The sequence below is a fragment of the Thalassophryne amazonica genome, chromosome 1, assembly GCF_902500255.1.
Source record: "Thalassophryne amazonica chromosome 1, fThaAma1.1, whole genome shotgun sequence".
Lineage (NCBI taxonomy): Eukaryota > Metazoa > Chordata > Actinopteri > Batrachoidiformes > Batrachoididae > Thalassophryne > Thalassophryne amazonica.
In genome coordinates, this window is record NC_047103.1 from 135461990 (window position 1) to 135486120 (window position 24131).

A 24131-nucleotide genomic window follows, 5' to 3' on the forward strand; every position below is an offset into this window, starting at 1 on the left:
CTGCACTTATATTTTTGGGGGAATATTTGAACATTACAGCATAAAGCTCACTGAAAAAGCACAATGTTGATCTGTATAATTACAAAACTATCATCACCAAATGTAGCTACCACAAAAAATATAGTTCACTTTCTAAAAAGGGCACTCATTTATTCAACAGTGAACTTAAAAAAGAGACAAATGTTTGCCTTTAATTTCAACGTTACTTTTAAACAATAAAGTGCCTTTTATTTAAATGCATCATGACATCTTTTTACAACCAGCAAAGAAACAGATCGACCAACAACGTGCTACTGCGTCCTGCTTCATGTTACTGCTTCTGAATCTTTCTTTCTGCTTGAAAATGTAAACATTCATATGTTGTATAGATTCTTTCTTCATCTTCAAATTCCAATTTGCAAATTAACTGACAACAAAAAAATGTTTCACTGCATTTTACCCTTCACATCTATTCAGAGAATGACATAAGAACGTCATGGATTTGTATGTGGTTTAAGTTAAAAGTAATAAGAATAAATAGTAAAAATAGAAACTTGCCTTTGAATTATTCTGATGTTTTCTGGTTCTGTGTTTGCTGCACAGAATTACAGAAACGCAACCTGTTCAGATTTTTAAATTTTCATGCTTCTCAGCAGTAAATTGCTGAGAAGCAATTTCTAAAATTGTTGCAATGGAATGCTTAAAAACAAACAAACAAACAAACAAACTGGTAATACATTCAAACAAAGTCACAAATTGTGATCGAGGATCTCAGCTTGATCAGTGAGACCTCTGGTTCATACATGGCAGAGAGGATGACTCATCACTTTGCGTACACATTTCATAAAACATGGATCAATAATGTACAATACTGTGCAAAAGGTTCAGGCACATCTGGAAAAAAATACTGGAAAAAACTGCTGTATATATCATAGATAAAAAAAATAGTTTTCCCTGCAAATTTTCAAGAACATTGAGTTGCATTTAATCAGGTTTTGACAACATTATTATTGTTGAGCTATTGTTTTTGAACTACCGTGCACTGACTGGTACACAAAGGAATCAAATTTTGTTTTAATAAAAAAATTGAGGCTTGTAACCTTATAATTTCTGCAATGAAGTAGAACACACAAAATCTCTTTGTATTTTCCTTGGAAAAGGAGTGTTCTAACATTTCAGATTTGGTTTTCTTTGAAGGCAACAAAAGGGGATAAAAAGACCCCATCAAATATGACAATACCATCAAATTGCAAGGTGCCTAAAACATTTGCACAGTACTGGATTACTCCTCATCCAAAGAAAAATGTTATTTAGTTCATCACATCATTTTTACATGTTAAGTTGGTATTGGCAGTAAAAACTGTTCTTGGGACAGTGAGCGTAAGGCATGTTATAAATCATTTAAACATCATGAAGTGTGAGTCACATAGTATTAAAACAACAACAAAAAACAAACCATACAGCTGACTCAAAGAGTCATTACAGCAGATGGCTGCACCCGAACAGCAACATTACAGAACGGAGAATAAGAACTCAACACACACGCTGACACAATCCGTGACATGGCAGCTTGTCAGAGAGATGTAAAACCGCCACAAATCTGTAGTGACGACTCACAAAATGAGAAACCGGGCTGACACACGGTGAGCTGTCCTGTGCTTTGAATGGCTTTAGATGATTTGATATACAAATACAGTGATTCAAAGGGCAGATTAATAAAACAGAGATGGTTAAAGAGCAAGTTCACTTAATACAACCTTACTCATACTAAAGTATTGTTAGCAATTAAACTTCTGAGTTCTCTGCACACCTTTGATAACTGCTGAAAAGGAAATACATCGGTATCAACAGGGCACCATCAACACAGCGCTAAATTCAATTTCAAATTTTATAATTTATATAGCGTCAATTCAGGATGAGAGCGCCTCAAGGCGTGTCACACAGCATAATAAAAACAGAGAAAACTGAATTAAAAATGTTAAAACACAATAAAAAGACAAAACCATAGAAGAACACAAGAATAAAAACACATAACACAATAAAACTAATGATAAAACAAGGAAAACAAATGAGTCTACACAGTATCCGACTGTTGTATGTGTGTCAGAAGATCATTCCACAGAGCTGCGGCACGGTAAGAGAAAGCTCTGTGACCGGCAGGGTTTTATTCACTCAGGGAACACATAAAAGTCCTGGACCCTGCAAACACAGGGCCCGAGCTGGTACACAGGGGTTTACCAGGTCAGCCAGATAGGGAGGCACAAGTCCATGAACAATTTTATAAACTAATAACAGTACCTTAAAATCTGATCTTGCAGTGACTGGAAGCCAGTGTAGGGATGCCAAAATGGGCAAATCTTTGCTATATTTCGCAAATGGAAGAAAGCAGTCCTTGTAATGTCTCTAATGTGGAGGTCAAAAGATAACGTAGGATCAAAAATTACCCCAAGATTCCTCACTTTGTCCGTATGATGTATAACACATGAACCTAAGCTAAGCGCTAGCTGATCAAATTGATGCTGATACCTCGCTGGACCAAGAACCATAACTTAAGTCTTATCAGAATTTAAAAGTAGGAAGTTACTAGACATCCAACCTTCTCCACTGATGCAAGGCAATCTTCCAAAGATTTATGTGAATGAGATTACCAGCAGTTATTGGCATGTACAATGAGTGTCATCAGCATAGCAATGAAAGGCCAATCCCAAACGCTGCAGTATATTCCCAAGGGGTGCTACATAAAGGGAAAAAAGCAGCAGAGGGCCTAAAACGGATCCCTGCGGAACCCCAAACTTCATGTCCCTAAGATCAGAGAAAGTGTCATTGCATAAAAGACAGTAAGAATGACTGGACAGGTATGACGTCAATCATGCAAGGGCAGTTCCAGTAGTCCCAAAATGATTCTCCAGCCTATCAAGTAAAATATGGTGATCCACGGTATCAAACGCAGCACTAAGATCCAACAGCACCAAGACTGTAGTGGAATCTGAGTCCATTGCTTGCAAAAGGTCATTCAGCACTTTAATGAGTGCTGTCTCTGTGGAGTGATATTTTCATAAAGCAGACTGCAATGGCTCAAAAAGATCTCAGTGAGGTGGTCCACGAGCTGTCGCGAAACCACTTTTTCCAGGATTTTAGAACAAAATGATAGATCTGATATCGGCCTATAATTTTTCAATACACTAGGGTCGAGATTGGATTTCTTAAGTAAGGGTTTAATCACTGCAGACTTGAAAAATTTAGGAACAGATCCGGAAGTTAGTGAGAGATTTATAATTTACAGCACAGTCGGCCCAAGAATGGGCCACAGGTCCTTAAACAGTTTTGTTGGTATGGGAACACATAAGCAGGTTGTGCTTTTTGTAGACGTCACAAGCTTTGTCAGTGCGCCAAGCGAGATACCATCAAAATCTGTAAATCTGGGTAAAATCGCAGTGGTAGTATCCACCTCCATAGCAGGATGCAGTGGTTGGACCAAGGCATGCTGAGATATGCTCAATGTAATATCTTCAATTTTCTTCTCGACATAGTCCAAGAAGTCCTGTGCTGAAAAGGGAGAGTGAATAACAGGTGGCCATGAATGAGAAATGCTACCATTTCAAACAAAATCTTTTGAGTTACGATTGTTTTTATTGATCAAATCAGAGTAATAGGGCCGCTTTGTAGTCAGTAGTGCATGCGTATAATCTAAGATAGCATCACGTTAATTTGGAAACTACGACATTTCCGTTCCAAACCTTTAGCCTTCAACCCAAGGTCATGCAAGCAACCACTGAACCAAAGCAAATGTGCCTTGGGAAGGCGTGGCCTTAAAAGAGGGGGTGCAACCTTATCCAGTGTAGCCTTGAGCACTGAATTCAAACCATCTGCAAGATTATCCACTAACTGAACATTCTCCAAACCTGAAGCCAAAATTTCAGGCAGTCTAGCTTCAGTTCAGTCATAGTTTAGGGTTTAATGCATTGCCGCAGTAGAAGACAAGGCTCTACTAAATGCGGCAACGTAAATGTAAACCTAATAAATGAGTGGTCAGAGACCACCAAGGCAAGAGGCAAAATGTTGATGTTCGTGACAGCAAGGCCACGTGCGAGAACCAAATCCAGGGTATTGCCACTAATGCGCGTCGAATCCTGAATGCATTGCTAGAATCCTGATGCATCCATAAGTTCCATAAATGATTTGCAAAGGGGATCAGTGGGCTTATTTATATGAATGTTAAAGTCACCAATAATCAAAATGTTGTCCACACTAACTGACAGGCTAGAGATGAATGCACCAAATTCATCCAAGAACTCAGAATATGGGCCAGGAGGCATATAAACAGTGACAAAATAACATGACTGATTTCCATTCTTCTGACCCTGACAATACGTAGCATCATGGGCAGAGCGGAGAATCAGATGCTCATACGAATTAGATTTATGACCCCAACAGCCAATAAAGTAAACCTAGATTTCTAAATAAAAGCAACACCCCCGCCTTGCTTCACACCACGAGACACGTGACTAAATGTGTACCCTGGTGGGCAGGCCTCATTCAAAGGAAGAACAGCTGTGGGTTTGAACCAGGTTTCACATAACCCAATCATGTCCAAGTGATGATCCATAATTAGATCGTTAATCAACAGGGATTTCAAGAATAGTGATGTGATGTTAATGAGACCTAAACTGAAGACTTCCATAGGGTTGACAGACTGACATCTTTGAACAGGCCTGGTAGCATCATGAACAGGCCTGAACAACAGGCCAGTAGCTTAAAATTCACTCCACCTTTTCCACCCAGCGCCCAGAGTGTCAGAAACCACTGTCGTCACATCAGGACTACAAGTCCCAGAAGCTGCAGTGCTCTGATGACGTGAGTGCTGAGCGGCGATGCGCTCAGCTGACCAGATAATCGGCACAGACGACCCAGTCCAATGGAATACAAACTTTTTCCGGGAGCCACTGTGGACGCAGCGAGGCTGGCGGAGCAAACCAAGCTCTCTGATAGCGAGAATGTCCTAAGGAACATTATTGTTGTTCAGGCTCCGTAGCTCAGCGACAGAGTAGCTTAGCATCACGCTAGCCGAGGGAGTGAAGTGTGCCATCATGCAGTGCAAAAAAGGCACTAAATGATCAAAAATGGTTAAAAATGCACACTGAAGTACCAAGAACCACGTCAAGTACATACCCAAAGAAAAAAAATTACACTTAAGCCACTGAAAACCAAGTTACAAAAGAGAAAACCGGAGAAAAACCAGAGAAACGGTGAACACAACGCCAGCAACCCAGTTGAATCTACTCTTTTCAGAAAATAAACTCAAACCCACATTTTCCTGAACCTTAGAACTGCATAGTGTGACTATTAAAGTGTTTTGGCATTTCATGATTTCTTACAACACAACAGACGTAAGAAATCATACACAGGCCCTGATGCCCGTTGATACCTGGATTCCGTAGCATGAAGCAGATGAGAGTCTCTGACTCCCCTGGATGGGACACCAGCCCATCATAGGATATTTTCCCAGCCAAAGCTGGTGCCACAGCTAGGTGGACTGAGACAAAGCAGACGATGTGTCTTGTCCAAAGACCCAGTCAGGTAGATCTACAATGGGGCAATTAAGTATTTGATCCACTGTCGATTTTGCAAGTTTTCCTGCCTACAAAGAATGGAGAGGTCTGTCATTTTTATCGTAGGTACACTTCAACTGTGAGAGACAGAATCTAAAAAAACAAAAAACAAACAACAACAACAAAAAACCCCAGAAAAATTACAGTTTGATTTTTAAATAATTCATGTGCATTTTATTGCATGAAATAAGTATTTGATCACCTACCAACCAGCAAGAATTCTGGCTCTCACAGGCCTGTTAGTTTTTCTTTAAGGAGTCCTCCTATTCTGCACTCTTCACCTGTATTAACTGCACCTGTTTGAACTTGTTACCTACATAAAAGACACCTGTTCACACACTCAGTCAATCACACTCCAACCTGTCCACCATAGCCAAGACCAAAGAGCTGTCTAAGGACACCAGGGACAAAACTGTAGACCTGCACAAGGCCAGGATGAACTACAGGACCACAGGCAAGCAGCTTGGTGAGAAGACACAAACTGCTGGCGCAGTTCTTAGAAAATGGAAGAAATACACGATGACTGCCAGTCTTCCCCAGTTTTGGGATCCATGTAAGATCTCGCCCTGTGGGGTAAGGATGATTCTGAGAAAGTCCAGAACAACACAGGAGGACCTGGTCAATGACCTGAAGAGAGCTGGGACCACAGTCACAATGATTACATTAGTAAAACACAATGCCATCATGGTTTAAAATCCTGCAGGGCACACAAGGTCCCCCTGCTCACGCCAGCACATGTCCAGGCCCTTTTAAAGTTCACTAGTGACTATCTGGATGATCCAGAGGAGGTATGGCAGAAGGTCATGTGGTAAGATGAGACCAAAATAGAGCTTTTTGGTATCAACTCCACTCACTGTGTTTGGAGGATGAGAACAACCCCAAGAACACCGTCCCAACCGTGAAGCATGGGGGTGGAAACATCATTTTTGGGGGTGCTTTTTTCAAAGGAGACAGGATGACTGCACTGTATTTAAGGAAGGATGGATGGGGTCATGGATGCATTTTGGCAAACAACCTCCTTTCCTTAGTAAGAGCACTGAAGATGGGTCATGGCTGGGTGTTTCAGTATGACAATGACCCCAAACTCACAGCCAGGACAACTAAGGAGGGGCTCTGTAAGAAGCATTTCACGGTCCTGGAGGGAGCTGAAACTCCAAACCTGAAAGTTCTGGAGAAGATCTCTATGGAGGAGTGGACCAAAATCCCTGCTGCAGTATGCAAACTTGGTCAAGAACTACAGGAAACATCTGACCTCTGTAATTGCAAAGGTTTCCGTACCAAATATTAAGGTCTGTTTTTCTATTGGATCAAATATTTCATGCAATAAAATGCAAATTAATTATTTAAAAAAATCACAGTAATTTTCTGAATTTTTTTAGACTGTCTCTCACACTTGAACTGTACCTATGATAAAAATGACAGACCTCTCCACTCTTTGTAGGTGTGAAAACTTGCAAAATCGACAGTGGATCAAATACTTATTTGCCTCACTGTACATATTGTTAGCCCAACTATCATACTGAGCTGCCTGCTATATGATGTGATATTATTAAATTTCCATCAGGACCATTTAATGATACTTAAAACTACATCGCCATAAAGACTGGTGCAGGGTTGTTATAATCTGGCATATTAGAAAAAGATAAAAGGAGCCAGTCATATTTCTTCAGATGTTTTGTACCATTGACTTGTCAATACTTAAAGCACCATGGCAGCATTTTCAAGAGCATTTATACTGTTTTGAATTGCAGCCAAACAAATGATCCAAAGCTTATCCCTCCTTTCCAAGTGTGTGTTCATGTGCATATGGCAAAGCTGAAACAAAGACACAACACACTGTAGACCAGAGTGCTGATCAACATCAGGACTATTGATGAGGGAAGTGGAGACATTGTTATGGTGATTATGAAGATTTTCAGACTATGAAATGTCAAGGTTAGCACGACAGCCAGTGATGCTGTCACAGAGGCTCAGTGATGTCTGCAAAACTGAAATTATTGAATGATAATGCACATAGTTAATGAACTGGTGGCCACTAATCCCAGTCCAATGTTTGTTATAAACAAGTGGAATGGAGGACTAATGTCTCAATCCATGTTGTTAGCTGAACAAACCTCACTGGCTCCACTGTACAAAGAAAGGGCCCATGTCGACATTGAATTTGTTTGCTATGTGCCAGCAATATTTTTCAACTGCTCTAAACTAGAAGAAATGTGGTAACCCAGTGTCATGAGTCAGAGCACTTCACTTTTTTGTCCTGCCACTCTGATTGCTTTAACTTGAAAATCTAAAAACTTTGTAGCCAATCATATGGGGCAAAATATCTCACCTTTACACCAAGAACACAGAAAAGGAAGCCTTTTTACCATCTCTGTTTAAATCAGCCAGCATGTCACACAAAACATATCACAATAGAGACAAAAAACCTTGTCTGTGACTGCACAGTAAAAAGACACTGTGTAACTGTTAAGGGTGAGTGCTTTTATCACCATAAGCTTTGCAAACTAGTCATTAGTTGTATATTACTGTCACAGGAAAAAAAAAAATCCCTCAAGCAACTTTTTTTATGGTTAAGAAAGTAATGAGATGAAGTGGTGGAATGAAGCAATTTTTGACACCTTCTCAGCGCTTTTCTTCCAGGAAAAAAGTACTATAGATGGACACGGACCCACAGAAACATGCAGCCTACGTCAACATGTTGCTTTGAAAGGGTTGCCCAACTCATATCCTTTTTTGAAAACACTATTAAATGGTATTGGGTGGGTTGTTTGCAAAACTTGTCATGCCCGTTTAAAAAGTAGGTTATTAGTGTTATTTTGTTGTTCTGCTGAGCATATGGTGGATTCTTGACTGTTGTGACAGCTGACTTGTTCACACTTATGTATTCCTTAACAAACTAAAATTTCAAGAAACACTGCCCACAAACAAAGCAATCGCCAAATGTGAGTAGAGGACTCAGGGGTTTGAATGCTAACATTGTTTTGATATGACTGAGGTTGTAACAAAATGTGAATTTATCCTTTAAGATGAAGGAGTGTGTTAAAGCTGAAGCAAGCTGTGCCCCATTTTAGGACATGGATCCTCTGAAAAACCCATTTTAAGCTGTCCTGTCCTGAGGTGTTGTGAAGTGCTAAATGCTAAATGTCTGCTATGCTGCAGTCACACTGTAGATTGTCAATGTAAATTTTACCCACGTGGCTAATCAGAATGGTCAATGGTGATGGTCAAACTCCTGCTGTTGCAATAACGATGTGGATCTAGTCCTACAAAACATATATCACAACTGAAGGTTAATCCCTGTATTAAAAAATTACTAACCAATTGGCAACTCAGTGTTTCCCAATGATAACAGAGAAGCAGAATTCATTATTTGTTCATTTATGCATGTTTGTGAGCATGATACCATTAAGGTATTCAAGCTACCTAGCTTCGTGAGCCATCGTAGTAAGATGGGTATGCTAGCTAGCCTATTTGTACTGTTTCAACTTATCTCCCAACCAACAGCAAACTGTCAACCTTTTTTTTAAAAAAACATTCTTACACTGCAACAAGATTTTTGTACGTATACATTATATGACACGGATAGTTAGCATGGTAGTTGCCTCCACTTTGATACTCTACATATATTGTTTCAGAATTTAAGAAGATAGCGATTGAACCTTGATAAAATTCATTTGTGAAAAATATGGCTAGAACTAGCCACGCCAATTCACAAATGGCTAGAAAATGCAAGTTGTCCGGTCATTTTTAAACATTCACTTTTAAATGTGAAGTAAACGAAATATGAGAACATAAAAGAAGTTTGAGTTTGAGTAGAAACTAATTTCATACAACAGCAACTCATCTTAATTTATTACCCGCACGTAGAACTGGTAACTCAGCTAGCTTTTATAAATTTATTTCATGTTTGGAGGGCTGGTGGTGATGGGAGTGTTTATTCGTTGGCACTTCCTGTTTACATCTCTGAGGTTTAAGCTATTCACCTGCCGTGTGTATGATGAATAACCGCATGTTCAAATGGTCCTTGTGCAGTGTTTCTCCAAGCATATGTACAGGTATGTTTTAAAAAGGTCACATGTTGTAAAATCTATCTAACTCCTGCAGCTAAAAAATATTTGGCATTTCATGCTTAGCAAACTTTTGATTTGTGTGTGGAATATGTTCTTTTAAAGGTGCTATATAAATTAATCTGACTTTGGCCAAAGATTAGGAGCTTGAAGGATCCACCACCTAAAGTAGCACCCAGCAGCTATGACGCTAACTTTGCCCCGCCCCTTTTCCCCTTAGGCTGGCAGAATATATCGTTGCATGGTCAGTGACCATAATTAGGTCATGTGATCCTGATTAGCATTGTTCCTTTAGTTTCTCCGTCATGGGCAGTGCAGGCGTGTAAAGGATGGCGGAGTTGTTGCTCGGGAAGTGACAGCGGGCCCGTGATGAGTTTACACTTGGAGTACACAGATGACAGAAGCGCTGTAACATCAAAAGGTCACAGTTAGTCAACTTACTTTTCTTGCAATAACTTCTGTTCTCTTTATAAAGCATTTTATGGACTTTGATTCCATGATCAGATTTTTTGTGCTCAGTTTCAAAATTCTTTTGTCTGGTTTCTTTTTCAGATGACATTAAGTTTCACTTAAAAAATTTAGACAATATCCCCCCCCCCCCCCCCCCCCCCCCCCCAAAAAAAAGCAAAAAAAAAAAAAACAAAACAAAAAAAAAAAACAACAACATATCAAGACTGAACAGGAGCCTAAATGGCTTGTCATATTATGATCTATCAACTTAGTGAAAATATTATCTTGAGGTGGACTGTGAAAATCGAACTTTTATGAAATGTTTTTTGACATGACAACTTGTTCTGTGACAGTCTGTCCTCCCAAAGGTCTTCTTCCAGTTATAACCATAATTTATTTACTTTGTATTATCAGAACATTTCACTATAGGCCCTCTCACTTACACAAATAATTTTGGTTGCTAAATTCTTAATCAGTACTCCTTTTTGATTTCTCTTTTTCAGCATGCAAACAACGCCATTACAATTATTCACAGATGTTTTAAATAGTATTAGCAAGAGAATTTAAGGTAAATAGTGCAGTCGATCAGGTTGGTAAATTAGTGTTAACAGCCGTAGCTTTTGACATGCACGCCCACATGCGTCTCCCCGTCCCCAAAATACTCTCAAACCCTTTGAAAACATCCTCAGCTGCCTACTGCACAGTCATCTCCACTCACAATCAAAAGTCAATATGTATCCCAGAAATGGTTCACAAACATTGACATGAGTTCTTATTCAAATTTGGGTAATGTTTTTAACTATTTTTCAAGACTTATGAGTAGTTATAACAGATTATGCGGTTTTATAGATGTGTGGGTAAAGTAGATATTGGTCGTCAAACTGGTAAACATTTTTTATTGCACATAACACAATTTGCAGGATCCCCAACAACTTGCAGGAAATCATAGGCAGCCTGCACACAGGTACTGTGTGTGCTGTACAGACAAGGGGCAGAGTCTCTGACTTCTTCCCAGTGAAAACTGGTGTTCATCAAGGATGTGTTATGGCTATCACACTGTTCAATGCTTGCTTGGACTAGTTGTGGGGTAGGGTTGTGGAAACCACTGGATTAAGTGCCTTTTTGGTGAGGAAAGGTTTACTGACCTTGACTTTGTGGATGATCTGATGATTTTGCAGATGCCCTGATTGCAGTACTAGAGAAGCTGAGTGAGGAATCCTTGTGTCTGGGTTTATGATTGTCCTGGATCATGATGAAGATCCAGGCTTTTAATGACTTCCTGGACTCAGGCATCAGAAATGTCTGTGTGCTGTGAAAATGCTGAACTTGTAGAGACGCTCACTTATCTTGGCAGTGACATTCATGTCTCTGGGTCCTGATTCTTTGAGATTGAGACATGTCTGGGAAGAGCTTCTGAAGTCATGAGGACACTGAACAGAGATTTCGTGATGCCAATATGTTTGCTGGAGAATCAATCCAAATTCCTTGGGTCCTGGTGCTTCCTGTTGTACTGTGTGGTTGTGAGACATCAGATGCTAACCAGTGACAAATGCATGTCTTTGGTACCAGGTTTCATTGGAGGATGACTCTGTCAAATGAGAGGCTACATAGGGAGACTCAGATGAGGAGTAAGTTTTGCACTGTGAGGTAACGTCAGCTATGGTATTTTGGCACGCTGCCTGTTTCTCTGTGCATAATCCAGCACACAGAAGTCTCAGTTTTGAGGACCCCAGCTGCTCGAGAAGGTCAAGGGGACGCTCATGCTTTACCTGGCTGCAGCAGATAGATGTTGCTTTTGATTTATTGTCTCTCTGGGTGCCTGCCATACAGGAACTAAGCGTGGTCCCAAAACCACATATACTGTGTATGTACTGTAATGCCAGTGCAAATGTTTATATGTGTGTAAATCAAAGAGGCAACTCAAAATCAGAATATGTGAGAAATCTTCAGCAGCTCAACACTTTAATGGACAGAATCATCAAACTGTTGAACTATGTTTTATAGGTATTGGGGCAGTGCAAAGTCCCGGCAGAATTAAAGACAGATGATAAACTCTCACCACAGAGAAAACATTTTTACGTTCATTGTCTGGACACATTGATACCAAAAAGTATGAATGACGATGTTGATATGTACGATGTTGATATGTAACATATGTTCGTATGTTGTTTGAATTTGTGTATATGTTTATCAGCATAAATGTTCACATTTCATGGTTTAGGCACTATCCTTGTTATATACGGCTCATTTTGATGATACTGACACAGCTATGAGCGACTGCAGTGCATCCTGTGCACGTTCTCTTGCTGACACTATTTACCACGCCTGTGCATAACTGTAGTAATTTCGTTTGCAAGCTGAAGTAGGGCAACACCTGAAATGCCTGTGAAATGAATGAGAAACTGGAACAGAGTGTGATCTATTTTCTTTGTTCATTGACTTTGTATTTTACCATGTGTGTTACTGGCACTCAAAGTTTGCCATTTGGACATACCTGCTCTTAATATTTGATAATAAATTCCTAAAGTTGATGGAATTAATACAGATAATTTCATCATCACTTTGTTTAAAGGAAGCTAAGTGTTGTGCTGATAGAACCTGGATCAGAGTTCCCGGGGTGGTGGCCAGGGCGTAGATGGCCCAGATGGGAAGCAGGGAGACGGAGGAGATTGTAAGGAGCCAGCCCAGGGTGGTGGCCCAAACTGGAGACACCAGACCTTTCCCCAGTTCCAGTGGAGCCCAACGTACTAAAGAAAACACAAAGGTAGCCTAAAGGAGACAAACAAGAAGTAAATGAAGAAAAAATTACTGTGGGAAAATACAGTCAGGCTCATGTATATTTAGACATTAAGATTTTGTCTTGAGCAGCAGATTGATTACATCAAAAGGAGGAGTTACGGTGCATTTTGTGTGCCAATGCCAATTTTTAGTGTACTGAATGAAACTGGACAATTGTCAACTATAGTTAAAGTCTTCCGGGTCCTAGTACAACCTGTCTAATGGTTGTGAGACTTGGACACTAACCACTGACCAAAGGTGACAGCTGGATGTCTTTGCTACTCGACCTCTTCAGAGGATCCTTGGGTACCACTGGAAAGACTTTGTGTCAAATGAGACTTGTACTGTGATGGAGTGTTAGCTTCAACATTCTGGCGATGTGATACATTTCTCTGGGCATTCTCCAACATATACATAGGTGCGTGAGTGATGAAGACCCCAGAGGCTGGAAAAGGCCAAGTGTATTTCAAAGCCAGTTGAAGCATGGGCATCAGTAGGCTTGATCACGTACTGTATTTTCCGGAGAATAAATTGTATTGTTTATGATTAGAATGGGAGGTCCTGTGACATACACTGGTCCAACTGACATACTGACAAAAATAAAATAACGTCACCCATTTGTTATTAATAATAATTATATAATAATGGCATCATGGTTGTTTAGTGCCTCACAGGGAGAAGATCCCAGATTCACTTCCAGCCTGGTTCTTTCTGTGTGGAGCTTGCATGTTGTTGTTATGTGGGTTCCCTCCAGGTGCTCCGGCTTCCTCCAACTTCCAAAGACATGTGGGTTAAGTGAACTGGTGACTTTAAATTGACTGTAGGTGTGAGTGCGAGTCTGAATGAGTTTCGGCCTTATGACAAACTGGCAGCCGATGGCTACTGGGACAGGCTCCAGCTCCCCATGACCCTTAATTGGTATAGCCAGGTATAGAAAATTAATTACTGAATGAACTATAATAACTGTTTATACAGGACATTCCCAGGAATCAAGGCACTAAACAAAATAAACTGATACTACAGAAAAGGTGCTTCCAGTCTGACTTACACACTGGTGTAACTAATACTCTGGAAAATACAGTACATGCACTTCAACAACTCCTGAAATTTATTAACAAGATCCATGTATATATACATAAAATAATTCACATGCATGCTTCTACTTTTGTTTGGTTTTAGTCATGTTTCCAGTTTTACATGAGGCCCAATGACACTGAAAATTTTTGCACAGTACTACAACTCTGTGTTAGAGACAGTTCTGGACATTATCATAACCTTTGCACTTTTTAGTGCAGTTTTAGGATTTGGACACAGATGTACAAACAGCTGCTACATGACAAAAAAACAGGACTTCAGATATGGAGAAACAGGAGCTTTCACAATAAAATCTCTCTCAAAAACTGGCTGATGTGCAGTAGGAGGGACATGTGTAAAGATCCTAAATAATGCTGACATCTACAGTGTGCTATTTTACAGCAAACAGACACTAAGCAGTGCAGCAGCAGTTTGGTGGGGTCACTCACAGTGCACACAGCCGGGGTGAAGTATTTCCAGCACAGTGTGAAGACAGTCATGGGGCTGTAGCCAGTCATGTCCTTGATGTTAGCGCTGAACCGCTCGGCTCCTGTGGGCACAACAGGAACAACTTAACTATGTGGTTCACACCAACAGAGGAAAAGTAACAGAAAGAACGACTGTATCACAGCTTCAGAAAAGAAACTTAGTTTATAGTGTGTCACAGCAGTATGATCATTGTAGTACTGTTCAAAACGGTGGTTGATACATTTAGACCCCATCACACACAGGCTGAATGAGGCCGAATGGCGTCAGAATGATGCATCCACGTACAGCTGGGAAGTGTTGAGGTGCGGTCTATAGACGGACGGACAGCAGTCTCAGAGCAGTTTATATAGTTGGTCCCATTTGCTCGGCTGTCATGAGTGTGTTGCACAGTTCAAAACACTTGTGGCGCCGTCGAGATGGGACACCCATCTGACCGCGGTCTATGTGTAGTTTGTGCGCCATGTGATCGCAATCTACATAGTCTACCACGTCATAACAGCATTTGAAACGATGTGATCGCGGTTGATTGAACTCTGAGATGGATCGGCCACAGCAAAGCCTGCCAGCAGGTCCTGTTTGTGCCACGTATGTCCACCTCCACTGGACCCCGGCCAGCGAGGACAAATATGTTAATATGTATTAACATGTATGTGGCACGCATTCATCATGTGCAGTGGATGAAACAGTGCACAATCAAACCGAAAGCACCGTGTGCCACTGTAAGTCAATGCGTCGCACAGCGCACACCACCGCAGATATGAACAGGCTGTTACATCCATAACACACCTTACAGTACAGAGTCAGTTCCATTCCATTCCAGACAAAAATGTGAGTAAAACATCATAATATTTAGAACTACAATTAAATCTTGGTTTGTTTATTGACTTTACCATTAAAACTGGCCATCACTTCTCAAAATAAAATAATACTTCTTAAAGCCATGACTGAGTCTGAGTGAGGGTTGCGATTCAATGATCAGATCATTGGAGCAGCGTTTAGGTGAGAAAGAATGTTTTTGTTTTAGATCCCTTCTAAAACAGGGCAGGATCAGCTGCAGTAGCATCACGCGTGCGTGATTCACTTGCACTTTGAACACAGAGGAGTGTACATTTCTCACCACTCTGTGCTTTGCTGCTGCCGCGGGCGGAGCGCTCTGTGGACTGACCGCTTGTGACTGCTGTGGGGCGGTGTGGACCCGCTGCCTCTCAGTGACAACAGATACTGACAGATCAATAGGTGCTTTCACTTTTGAGTCACCAAACTCCAGAAAAGTCTCCAATGATGCCAAGAAAAATAGATTTGTTGCTAGTCACTTTTGAGAAAAAAAGTCCTGAAGAGGTTTTGGAAAGTTGCCAGATTTAGCGAGAAAGTCACCAAGTTGGCAACACTCCCACTCACAAAGAAGCCTCGAAGCTATGTTCAAATTTTCCCTGAACTCTTCACGTGCAGCTGACGTATCACGTGCAAGGTTTTCAGCGAATCAACGATCACAGAACACTGCAGTGAGAACGCTGTCAGCAGATGTTAACAGCCGTTTCGGGTGTGTGCGCCTTAAACTCCTCTCCTTTCATGAAGAAACAATGCGCTGTGGTCTGGTCTAATCTAGTCATCAACAGAAAATTAACGGCAGAAATTTTTATTTTGGCGTGACATTTCTTGCGTGTGTGTGAGATTGATGCTGAAAATGTGAGTGTCATGCCAGATGAGTGAGAGTTGGCAACCCTGACTCACATTGCAACTTGTTCACGAGTTTGGTTAGAGCATATCTGCATCCAATATGAAAAAGCGATGTCTAGAAGCATTGATGAGTTATTGCAGCAACAAGCTTTTGACCATAACTTACTTTTAACTGCACAGTAACGTGAAGCGGAAAAGAGTCTACAACTCCCTCAGGATGTTATGCCAGTGCACCCCTGATTAGTCCACCAGCCAAGGTTTGCCATTTCCAGCTGGATGGACTGGGACGATGCAGAACAAGTGTTTTACCCAAGGAAACAGACACTTAGCTTGACTGGGAATCAAACATAGGTCTACATATTAGTTCCCAAACTCATCCAAGATTTGGATCCAGAGTGCATGTGTATCTGGTATGAAAGCAATATCTGGGTGCATTGAAGAGTTATTGCAGCGCTACATATTCTCACTCCCAAATCATTTAGTGATGAGTGGGGAGAAGCGTTTTGACAGTTGTGTCATTTTTCTCTGACAGGGAATCAGGGAACAGTCGTCTATGTTGTGGTTACGGTTAATGTGATGGTTACAGTCAAGGTTATGGTTCGGGTTAGTGTTTCCCTGTGTGTCACACAGTGATGCAACCTGACACATCACAGACTGACATTCAGTCAAAATGAGCCGTGTGTCAGAATGCGATGACTTGGACATGAGACTGGGTTGTACAGTGACGAGGGGTGTGATGGACGCATGGATGGACACAACATATTTTAATGACCCCCTTCTAGAGGAAGGGGGTCAAAAATATCTATGGTACTATTCGTAGCAAACTCAATAGTTGGTGTTGTCCTTTCAGCTGCTCCAGTTTTTGTTTGGGGTCGTCACATCGGATACAGACAGATCTGCATTGATATTTGGCATAAGTTTCACGCCGGATGCCCTTCCTGACGCAACTCCAGTGTTACTTGGAGACACACACACAGCCGCTGGTGTTCCAAAGAGGTCTCCCATCCAAGTACTAACCAGATCCTGCACTGCTTAGCTTCTGAGATCTGACGGGATCAGGCTGACACAGAGCAGACTGGCTGCAGCAAACTCAACAGTACTTTGTTTAAAAAAAAAGTGCTGTATAAAGGCACAACTACCTCCTCCACGAGGAGAGGAATTTCAGCACAACATACATTTGTCTCATAAGGAAACAGATAATCAGGACAATGTTTCAGAAGAAAACTTTGAAACATCAATTTCTATTGTCTTCACTTCAAAAAAAAAATCTGGCTGGCACAGAAGCTCCCTGAGGCCGTTAGACTGCGACTGAGAGGCGACGGGGGCCCGAGCTGATTTGGGGCCCAGAGGAGACAGACAGGGGCCTGGCTAAGAGCCAGTCACCATAGAACAGAGGGCAGCGCCAGCCGTGTTAATATACTGTCTACAGACTCCAAGTGGAATGTAGAGGAAGGGGAGACAGTGGACCACTTTGGGAACTCCTTACATTAACACACTACTGTAACAAAAATTACACGAGCAACTGGTGTGCAGTCTATTTTCTTGATAAAGTGACAAAAATAAACATGAATCATTTTGACACTTTGTTCTTTGGTATAGTGTGGACTGGATTAAGTTCCAGTACATTGTAAAATGGCACTGTTTTGTACAGTTCACACACAAATAAAAAGTTGAGATTGTGTAAAATTTAGGCTGTATCTTGATGATCTATGACATACAATCTAAAATGCAAAGCCAAGTGAGGCATGTCCAACTTCACTACGCTTTTTACAGGAGACCTTGTCTTTGCGCAATTTGGAGAGCTGGGTGCAAAGGAGTTGGATTTATCTGCTAAATTAGTGTATTATGTATTGTGTAATGTATTAGCAAGCTAATGTAGGTCAGCAAATGCCTTAAGAACATTTACTCTATTTTCTGGCATATACATTTTTTTAATACTAGTTTGGTAGGTCCTGCGACTTATACTCCGAGCGAGTTATACACAGATAAATCATGTGTTTGTTATTAATAATAATTATGATTATTATTTATATTGGGCTTACGCAGATATCAAAGCATTAAACGTCTTACCCCTCATTGAGATAAAAGGTTTTTTCCCGGAGGGACTGTCTCCTCAGAGACTGGAGTGACCAGCGCTCTTGTAACTAATCTACAAGATTGTAATCATTTCTTTTGTTTCTGTTACCAGTCTATCACTTTTGTTAGTTTAAAGGGCAACAGCTAGAATTTTTAGCTCATTATTTTAATCCTGTGTGAATCCTAGGAGTGGTTAGCTTTTCATTAGCACTTACCTTGCGCTAGCTTTTGCTACATGTTTAGGTTCTCTTGGTGCCCAATACTTTACATTACTCTTGCACAATGCTGACAGAAAGGGTTGCCCTCTTAGAGAGTCGTGTCCGTAAATTAGAGCAGCTTCTTAGTTCAGTGGAGTTAGATATCACGGGCAACCTACACGAGCTTAGTGTCGGGCTGGCTAGTGCATCTATTAGTATTAGCTTAGCTCTGCCGGCTAAAGACGATGGCTTTCAGAGTGTTGTTAGGCGGAAGAAATCCTGTAAGTGTTGATGCCCAGTTCACAGTCGCTGCTGCCGACTGTGAACCGTTTCAACCTTGGATATGCATGTTAATTAGCATTCCAAGCTCAGGGGTGACATCTAGCCCCATCTCCAGGGCAAAACGGCATGCACTAGTGATAGGAAATTCTATCACCTGCAAAGTTAGATTACAGATACCAGCTGATGTTAAGTGTGTTCGTGGGGCCAGAGCACCTGGCATTACCTCTCACCTTAGGGTGCTGATGTTGCACAAGGATAGTCAGATAAAGGAAGATGACACTAGGTTTGGCCACATAGTGATTCATGTTGGCGCCAATGATATTAGTATTAGACAATCGGAGGTCACAAAAATGGACATAGAAAGGACTTGTGACCTCACCAGAAAGATGTGTCAATTAATTAATAGTCTCTCATCCCCTCTCCTCTCTGGGTAACAATGAGGTGTTTTTCAGGTTGATGTCGTTGAATAGGTGGCTGGCACATTTTTGTAGACAGAAAGGCTTTAGTCCTATCAATAACTGGCCCTCTTTCTGGGGTTGCCACGGCTTTCTGATGCCGGGCAGCCTCCAACCTACTGGGGAAGGCGGTGCCATCTTATCTGCAAACATAGAGTTCTAGAGGGAGGCAAATGTTAGGACTCTACAGGAGGTCATGGACCAGGTGATTAGAGAACCTGCATGGTCTACTATTAATGTGGATTTGGAATCCATTAGCCTACCAGGGAAATTAGTGCAGGAAATCCACTCTGGTGACAGTGTAGTTTATGTGGCAGCTAGGGAAAGTTTTCAAGTTGAGACTGTGGCCTATTTCTGCAGACATATCCATAACGCGTGTAGAGGGACATGTTTTGCAAATCTAGTTCCCATTACTACACTGGATAACAACCTGCGTGGAACTTCACAAGCCCAAACCTAATTTCAGGCAGCTTTATATATATATATATTGCTCTAGAACCACCCCCAAATCCCAATTGTTGAAATGCCAACTCCAATGAAGTCCTTAGTTTGAGTCTCATTAACATAAGGTCACTGTCCTCAAACTCACTGTTGATAAATGATATAATTATGGAACCTTGCCTAGATATGATTGGTTTATGTGAAACCTGGCTGAAACCTACCACTGTCCTCCCTTTAAATGAAGTCTGCCCACCGGTGGACACTTTTAGTCATGTCCCTTGTGATACAAACCAAGGTGGAGGTGTTGCTTTAATTCATAAATCTGGGTTTAGCTTAGAGGTCTCAAAAAATAATTATTTTCAATATTTAACTCTTTGTTTTGCCCAGGATATTACGTATTGCCATGGTCAGAAGAATAAAAATCAACCATGTAATTTTGTCACAATATATAGCCCCCCGGGCCCATATTCTGAATTACTATGAATTTGGTGAGTTTATCTCTAATTTGGCAACCCATGCCTACAGCATTCTAATTACTGGTGACTTCAACATTCATATAAATAACCCTTCTGATGCCCTCTGCAAATCATTCATGGACAATATAGACATATTAGGATTCCAGCAATGCATTCAGGGTTTGACTCACATGAATGCAAATACCCTGGATTTGGTCCTTGTACGTGGCATCACTGTCACAAATACTGACATTGCATTGCTTGTGTCAGTGGTTTCAGATCATTCACTTATTAAGTTTACAGTGTCTTTACCTTGTTCAGTGGAATGAGAAGCTTATTTATCATCACGGCAACACATCAACTCCTCAACTACAACTGAACATGGAGCTAGACTGCCTGATATCTCAGCGACACTTTTGGAAAATTCAGTAGATAGTCTTGTGGACAGCTTAAACTCAGTGCTCACGACCACATTGGACATGATTGCTCTACCTACATAATAACCATGCCCTGCCAAAACACACCTGCCTTGTTACAGTGATTATTTATGTGGCCTCAAGCATAAGTCTCGAGGTCTAGAATGAAAATGGCGTCATTCAATACTACAAGTATTCCACCTTGTGTGGTTTGATGATATTCTAGGCTATAAGCATGCACTATTGGCTACAAAAGGGCCAAACTACTCTGATTTCATTAACAATAATTCAAAGTTCCTGTTGGACATGGTGGCAACATGTATTCACAGACAACCAACTGAAAGTTGCTCTCCATTTACAGCCGAAGATTTCTTACTTTACTTCAAGAAGAAAATAGATGACATCAGGTAAAATATATCCCAGCATGCCTTAGTCCAGCCATTATACCCTGTTATTGATGTGAGTGCCATCACTGATACATAACCTAGATTTACTGAATTTGATATTATTTCTTTGAGTGTGCTGATGAAACTTGTAACTTCTGCTCAAAGCACAACCTTTCTGATCCTATACCAACAAAACTGCTTAAGGACCTGTGGCCTACTCTTGGGCCTACTTTGCTGGAAATTATTAATGTGTCCCTAACCTCAGGATCTGTTCCTAAATGTTTCAAATCTGCAGTAATTAAGCCATTACTTAAGAAACCTTACCTTGACCCTAGTCTACTGAAACATTATGGGTCAATATTAAACCTATCATTTTGTTCTAAAATTCTTGAAAAAGTGGTTTCACCACCATACTGAGAATAATCTCTGAGCCACTGCAGTCTGCATTTAGAACACATCATTCCACTGAGATAGCTCTCACTAAAGTGGTTATGGATTCACACACCACTACGGTTCTGTTACTGTCAGATCTTATCACTTTGATACAGTGGATCATCATATTCTACTTGATAGGCTGGAGAATCATTTTGGGATTACTGGGAATATCCTTGCATGGTTGACATGCTACCTAACCAGCTGCTCTCACTGTGTTCTATAAAACATTACCTCTAACTTTCTTGACATGAAATACGGGGTTCCACAGGGGTTCGTCTTAGGCCTCCTGCTTTTCTTCCTTTATATAGCACCCCTTGGGCACATACTGCAGCGTCATGGGATTATTTTGCATGTGCTGATGGGATTATTTTGCATGTGCTGATGACACTCAGTTGTACATGCTGTTAACCGCTCGTAATCTCATACATATAAAGTCTTTAGGGGATTGCCTTGTGTCAGTGAAAAGCTGGATGTCCAGCAATTTTTACTTTTAAACTCAGACAAGACTGAAATGATGGTCCTTGGCCCAGTGACACATCAACATCAGTTTGACCAGCTAATGCTTAACCTAGGTTTGCGTGTCATACATCACAGTGACAAAGTGAGGACCCTTGGGGTGATTTTTGATCTGATGCTGTCCTTTGACCTACACATTAGAGATATTATGAGGAGTGCTTTCTTCCACTTGCAAACGATAATGAAGATTCATCCCATCCTATCTATGGCTGACACAGAGACTTTGATCCATGCACAGTAAATTTTGCATAGGAAAATATACTCTGCCAGGATAACATTTGGTCCCAGTCCAAACAGAGTTAAATACACTATTATAGAGTGAAATCAGCTCTACTGTCTTGTCAAATCATGTTTTTCAGCTCCAATAAGAATCATTCACAACATGATAGAATTGATTTAGCACTGTGATAGAGTATGTTTAACTCTATTTGGACTGGGACCAAATGTTCTCCTGGCAAAGTATAGTTTACTCTGCAAAATTTACTGTGTGCAATTGACTTTTCTAGTCTGGACTACTGCAATGTTCTGTTCTCTGGTTTGCTGCCGCCGAGCATTAGGGTTCTCCAGTTGGTTCAAAATGCTGCTTCCAGAGTTTTGATGAGAAGCAGAAAGTTTGACCACATTACACTGATTTTGGCATCTGTTCACTGGCTTTCTGTCTCTGTGAGGTCAGAGGTTTGAAGTTCTGTTACTATCACATAAAATTATTCACAGACTAGCACCTTCTTACTTGGCTGACCAAAATAAACCCGGCATGGGCTCTGGGTTTTCAGGGTGCAGGACTACTTTGTGTCCCTAGGATGCATAAAAGGTCTGCAGGCCATAGAGCTTTCTCTTATTGTGCTCCTGTTTTGTGAATGAGCTCTGAGATATACAGTGAGGAAAATAAGCATTTAAACACCCTGCGATTTTGCAGGTTCTCCCACTTAGAAATCATGGAGGGGTCTGAAATTTTCATCTTAGGTGCATGTCCACCATGAGAGACATAATCCAAAAAAATTTTCGGAAATCAAAATGTATGATTTTTTAATAATTTATTTGCATGTTACTGCTGCAAATAAGTATTTCAACACCTGCCAATCAGCAGAGATTCTGGCCCTCAAAGACCTGTTAGTCCGCCTCTAAAAAGTCCACCTCCACTCCACTTATTATTCCAAATTAGAAGCACCTATTTGAGGTCGTTAGCTGCATAAAGACACCTGTCCACCCCACACAATCAGTAAGACTCCAACTACTAACATGGCTAAGACCAAAGAGGTGTCCAAAGACAGCAGAGACAAAATTGTAGACCTCCACAAGGCTGGAAAGGGCTATTGGACAATTGCCAAGCTGCTTAGTGAAAAAAGATCAATTGTTGGAGCAATTATTAGAAAATGGAAGAAGCTAAACATGACTGTCAATCTCCCTCGGACTGGGGCTCCATGCAAGATCCCACCTCGTGGCATATCAATGATCCTAAGAAAGATGAGGAATCAGCCCAGAACTGCACGGGAGGAGCTGGTCAATGACCTGAAGAGAGCTGGCACCACTGTTTCCAAGGTTACTGTGGGTAATACACTAAGACGTCATGGGTTAAAATCATGTATGGGACGGAAGGTTCCCCTGCTTAAATCAGCACACGTCCAGGCCCGTCTTAAGTTTGTCCATGACCGTTTGGATGATCCAGAGGAGTCATGGGAGAAAGTTATGTGGTCAGATGAGACCAAAATAGAACTTTTTGGTCTTAATTCCACTCGCCGTGTTTGGAGTAAGAAGAATGCTGAGTACCATCCAAAAAACACCGTCTCTACTGTGAAGCATGGCGGTGGAAGCATCATGCTTTGGGGGTGTTTTTCTGCACATGGGACAGGACGACTGCACTGTATTAAGGAGAGGATGACCGGGACCATGTATTGCGAGATTTTGGGGAACAGCCTCCTTCCCTAGAGCACTGAAGATGGGTCATGGATGGGTCTTCCAACATGACAATGACCCAAAGCACACAGCCAGGATAACCAAGGAGTGGCTCCGTAAGAAGCATATCAAGGTTCTGGAGTGGCCTAGCCAGTCTCCAGACCTAAACCCAATAGAAAATCTTTGGAGAGAGCTCAAACTCCGTGTTTCTCAGCGACAGCCCAGTAACCTGGCTGATGTAGAGAAGATCTGTGTGGAGAAATGGGCCAAAATCCCTGCTGCAGTGTGTGCAAACCTGGTGAAAAACTACAGGAAATGTTTGACCTCTGTAATTGCAAACAAAGGCTACTGTACCAAATATTACCATTGATTTTCACAGGTGTTGAAATACTTATTTGCAGCAGTAACATACAAATAAATTATTAAAAAAAAAAATAAATCATACATTGTGATTTA

At 41.1% G+C, this 24131-nt stretch overlaps 1 protein-coding gene across 1 annotated transcript in view; it reads right to left on the bottom strand.

Moving 5' to 3' along the window:
• Positions 1 to 9459: 9459 nt before the first annotated feature.
• Positions 9460 to 24131, bottom strand: part of LOC117514692 (sodium- and chloride-dependent GABA transporter 2-like) — a 98860-nt gene continuing 84188 nt past the window's right edge. The window contains exons 14-16 of the mRNA XM_034175258.1: positions 14407 to 14507; positions 12704 to 12874; positions 9460 to 10061 (exon numbers count right to left, since the gene is read on the bottom strand). Coding sequence (XP_034031149.1) covers positions 9933 to 10061; positions 12704 to 12874; positions 14407 to 14507 — 401 coding nt within the window. The 3' untranslated portion in view covers positions 9460 to 9932. The remainder of the gene's footprint in view (positions 10062 to 12703; positions 12875 to 14406; positions 14508 to 24131) is intronic.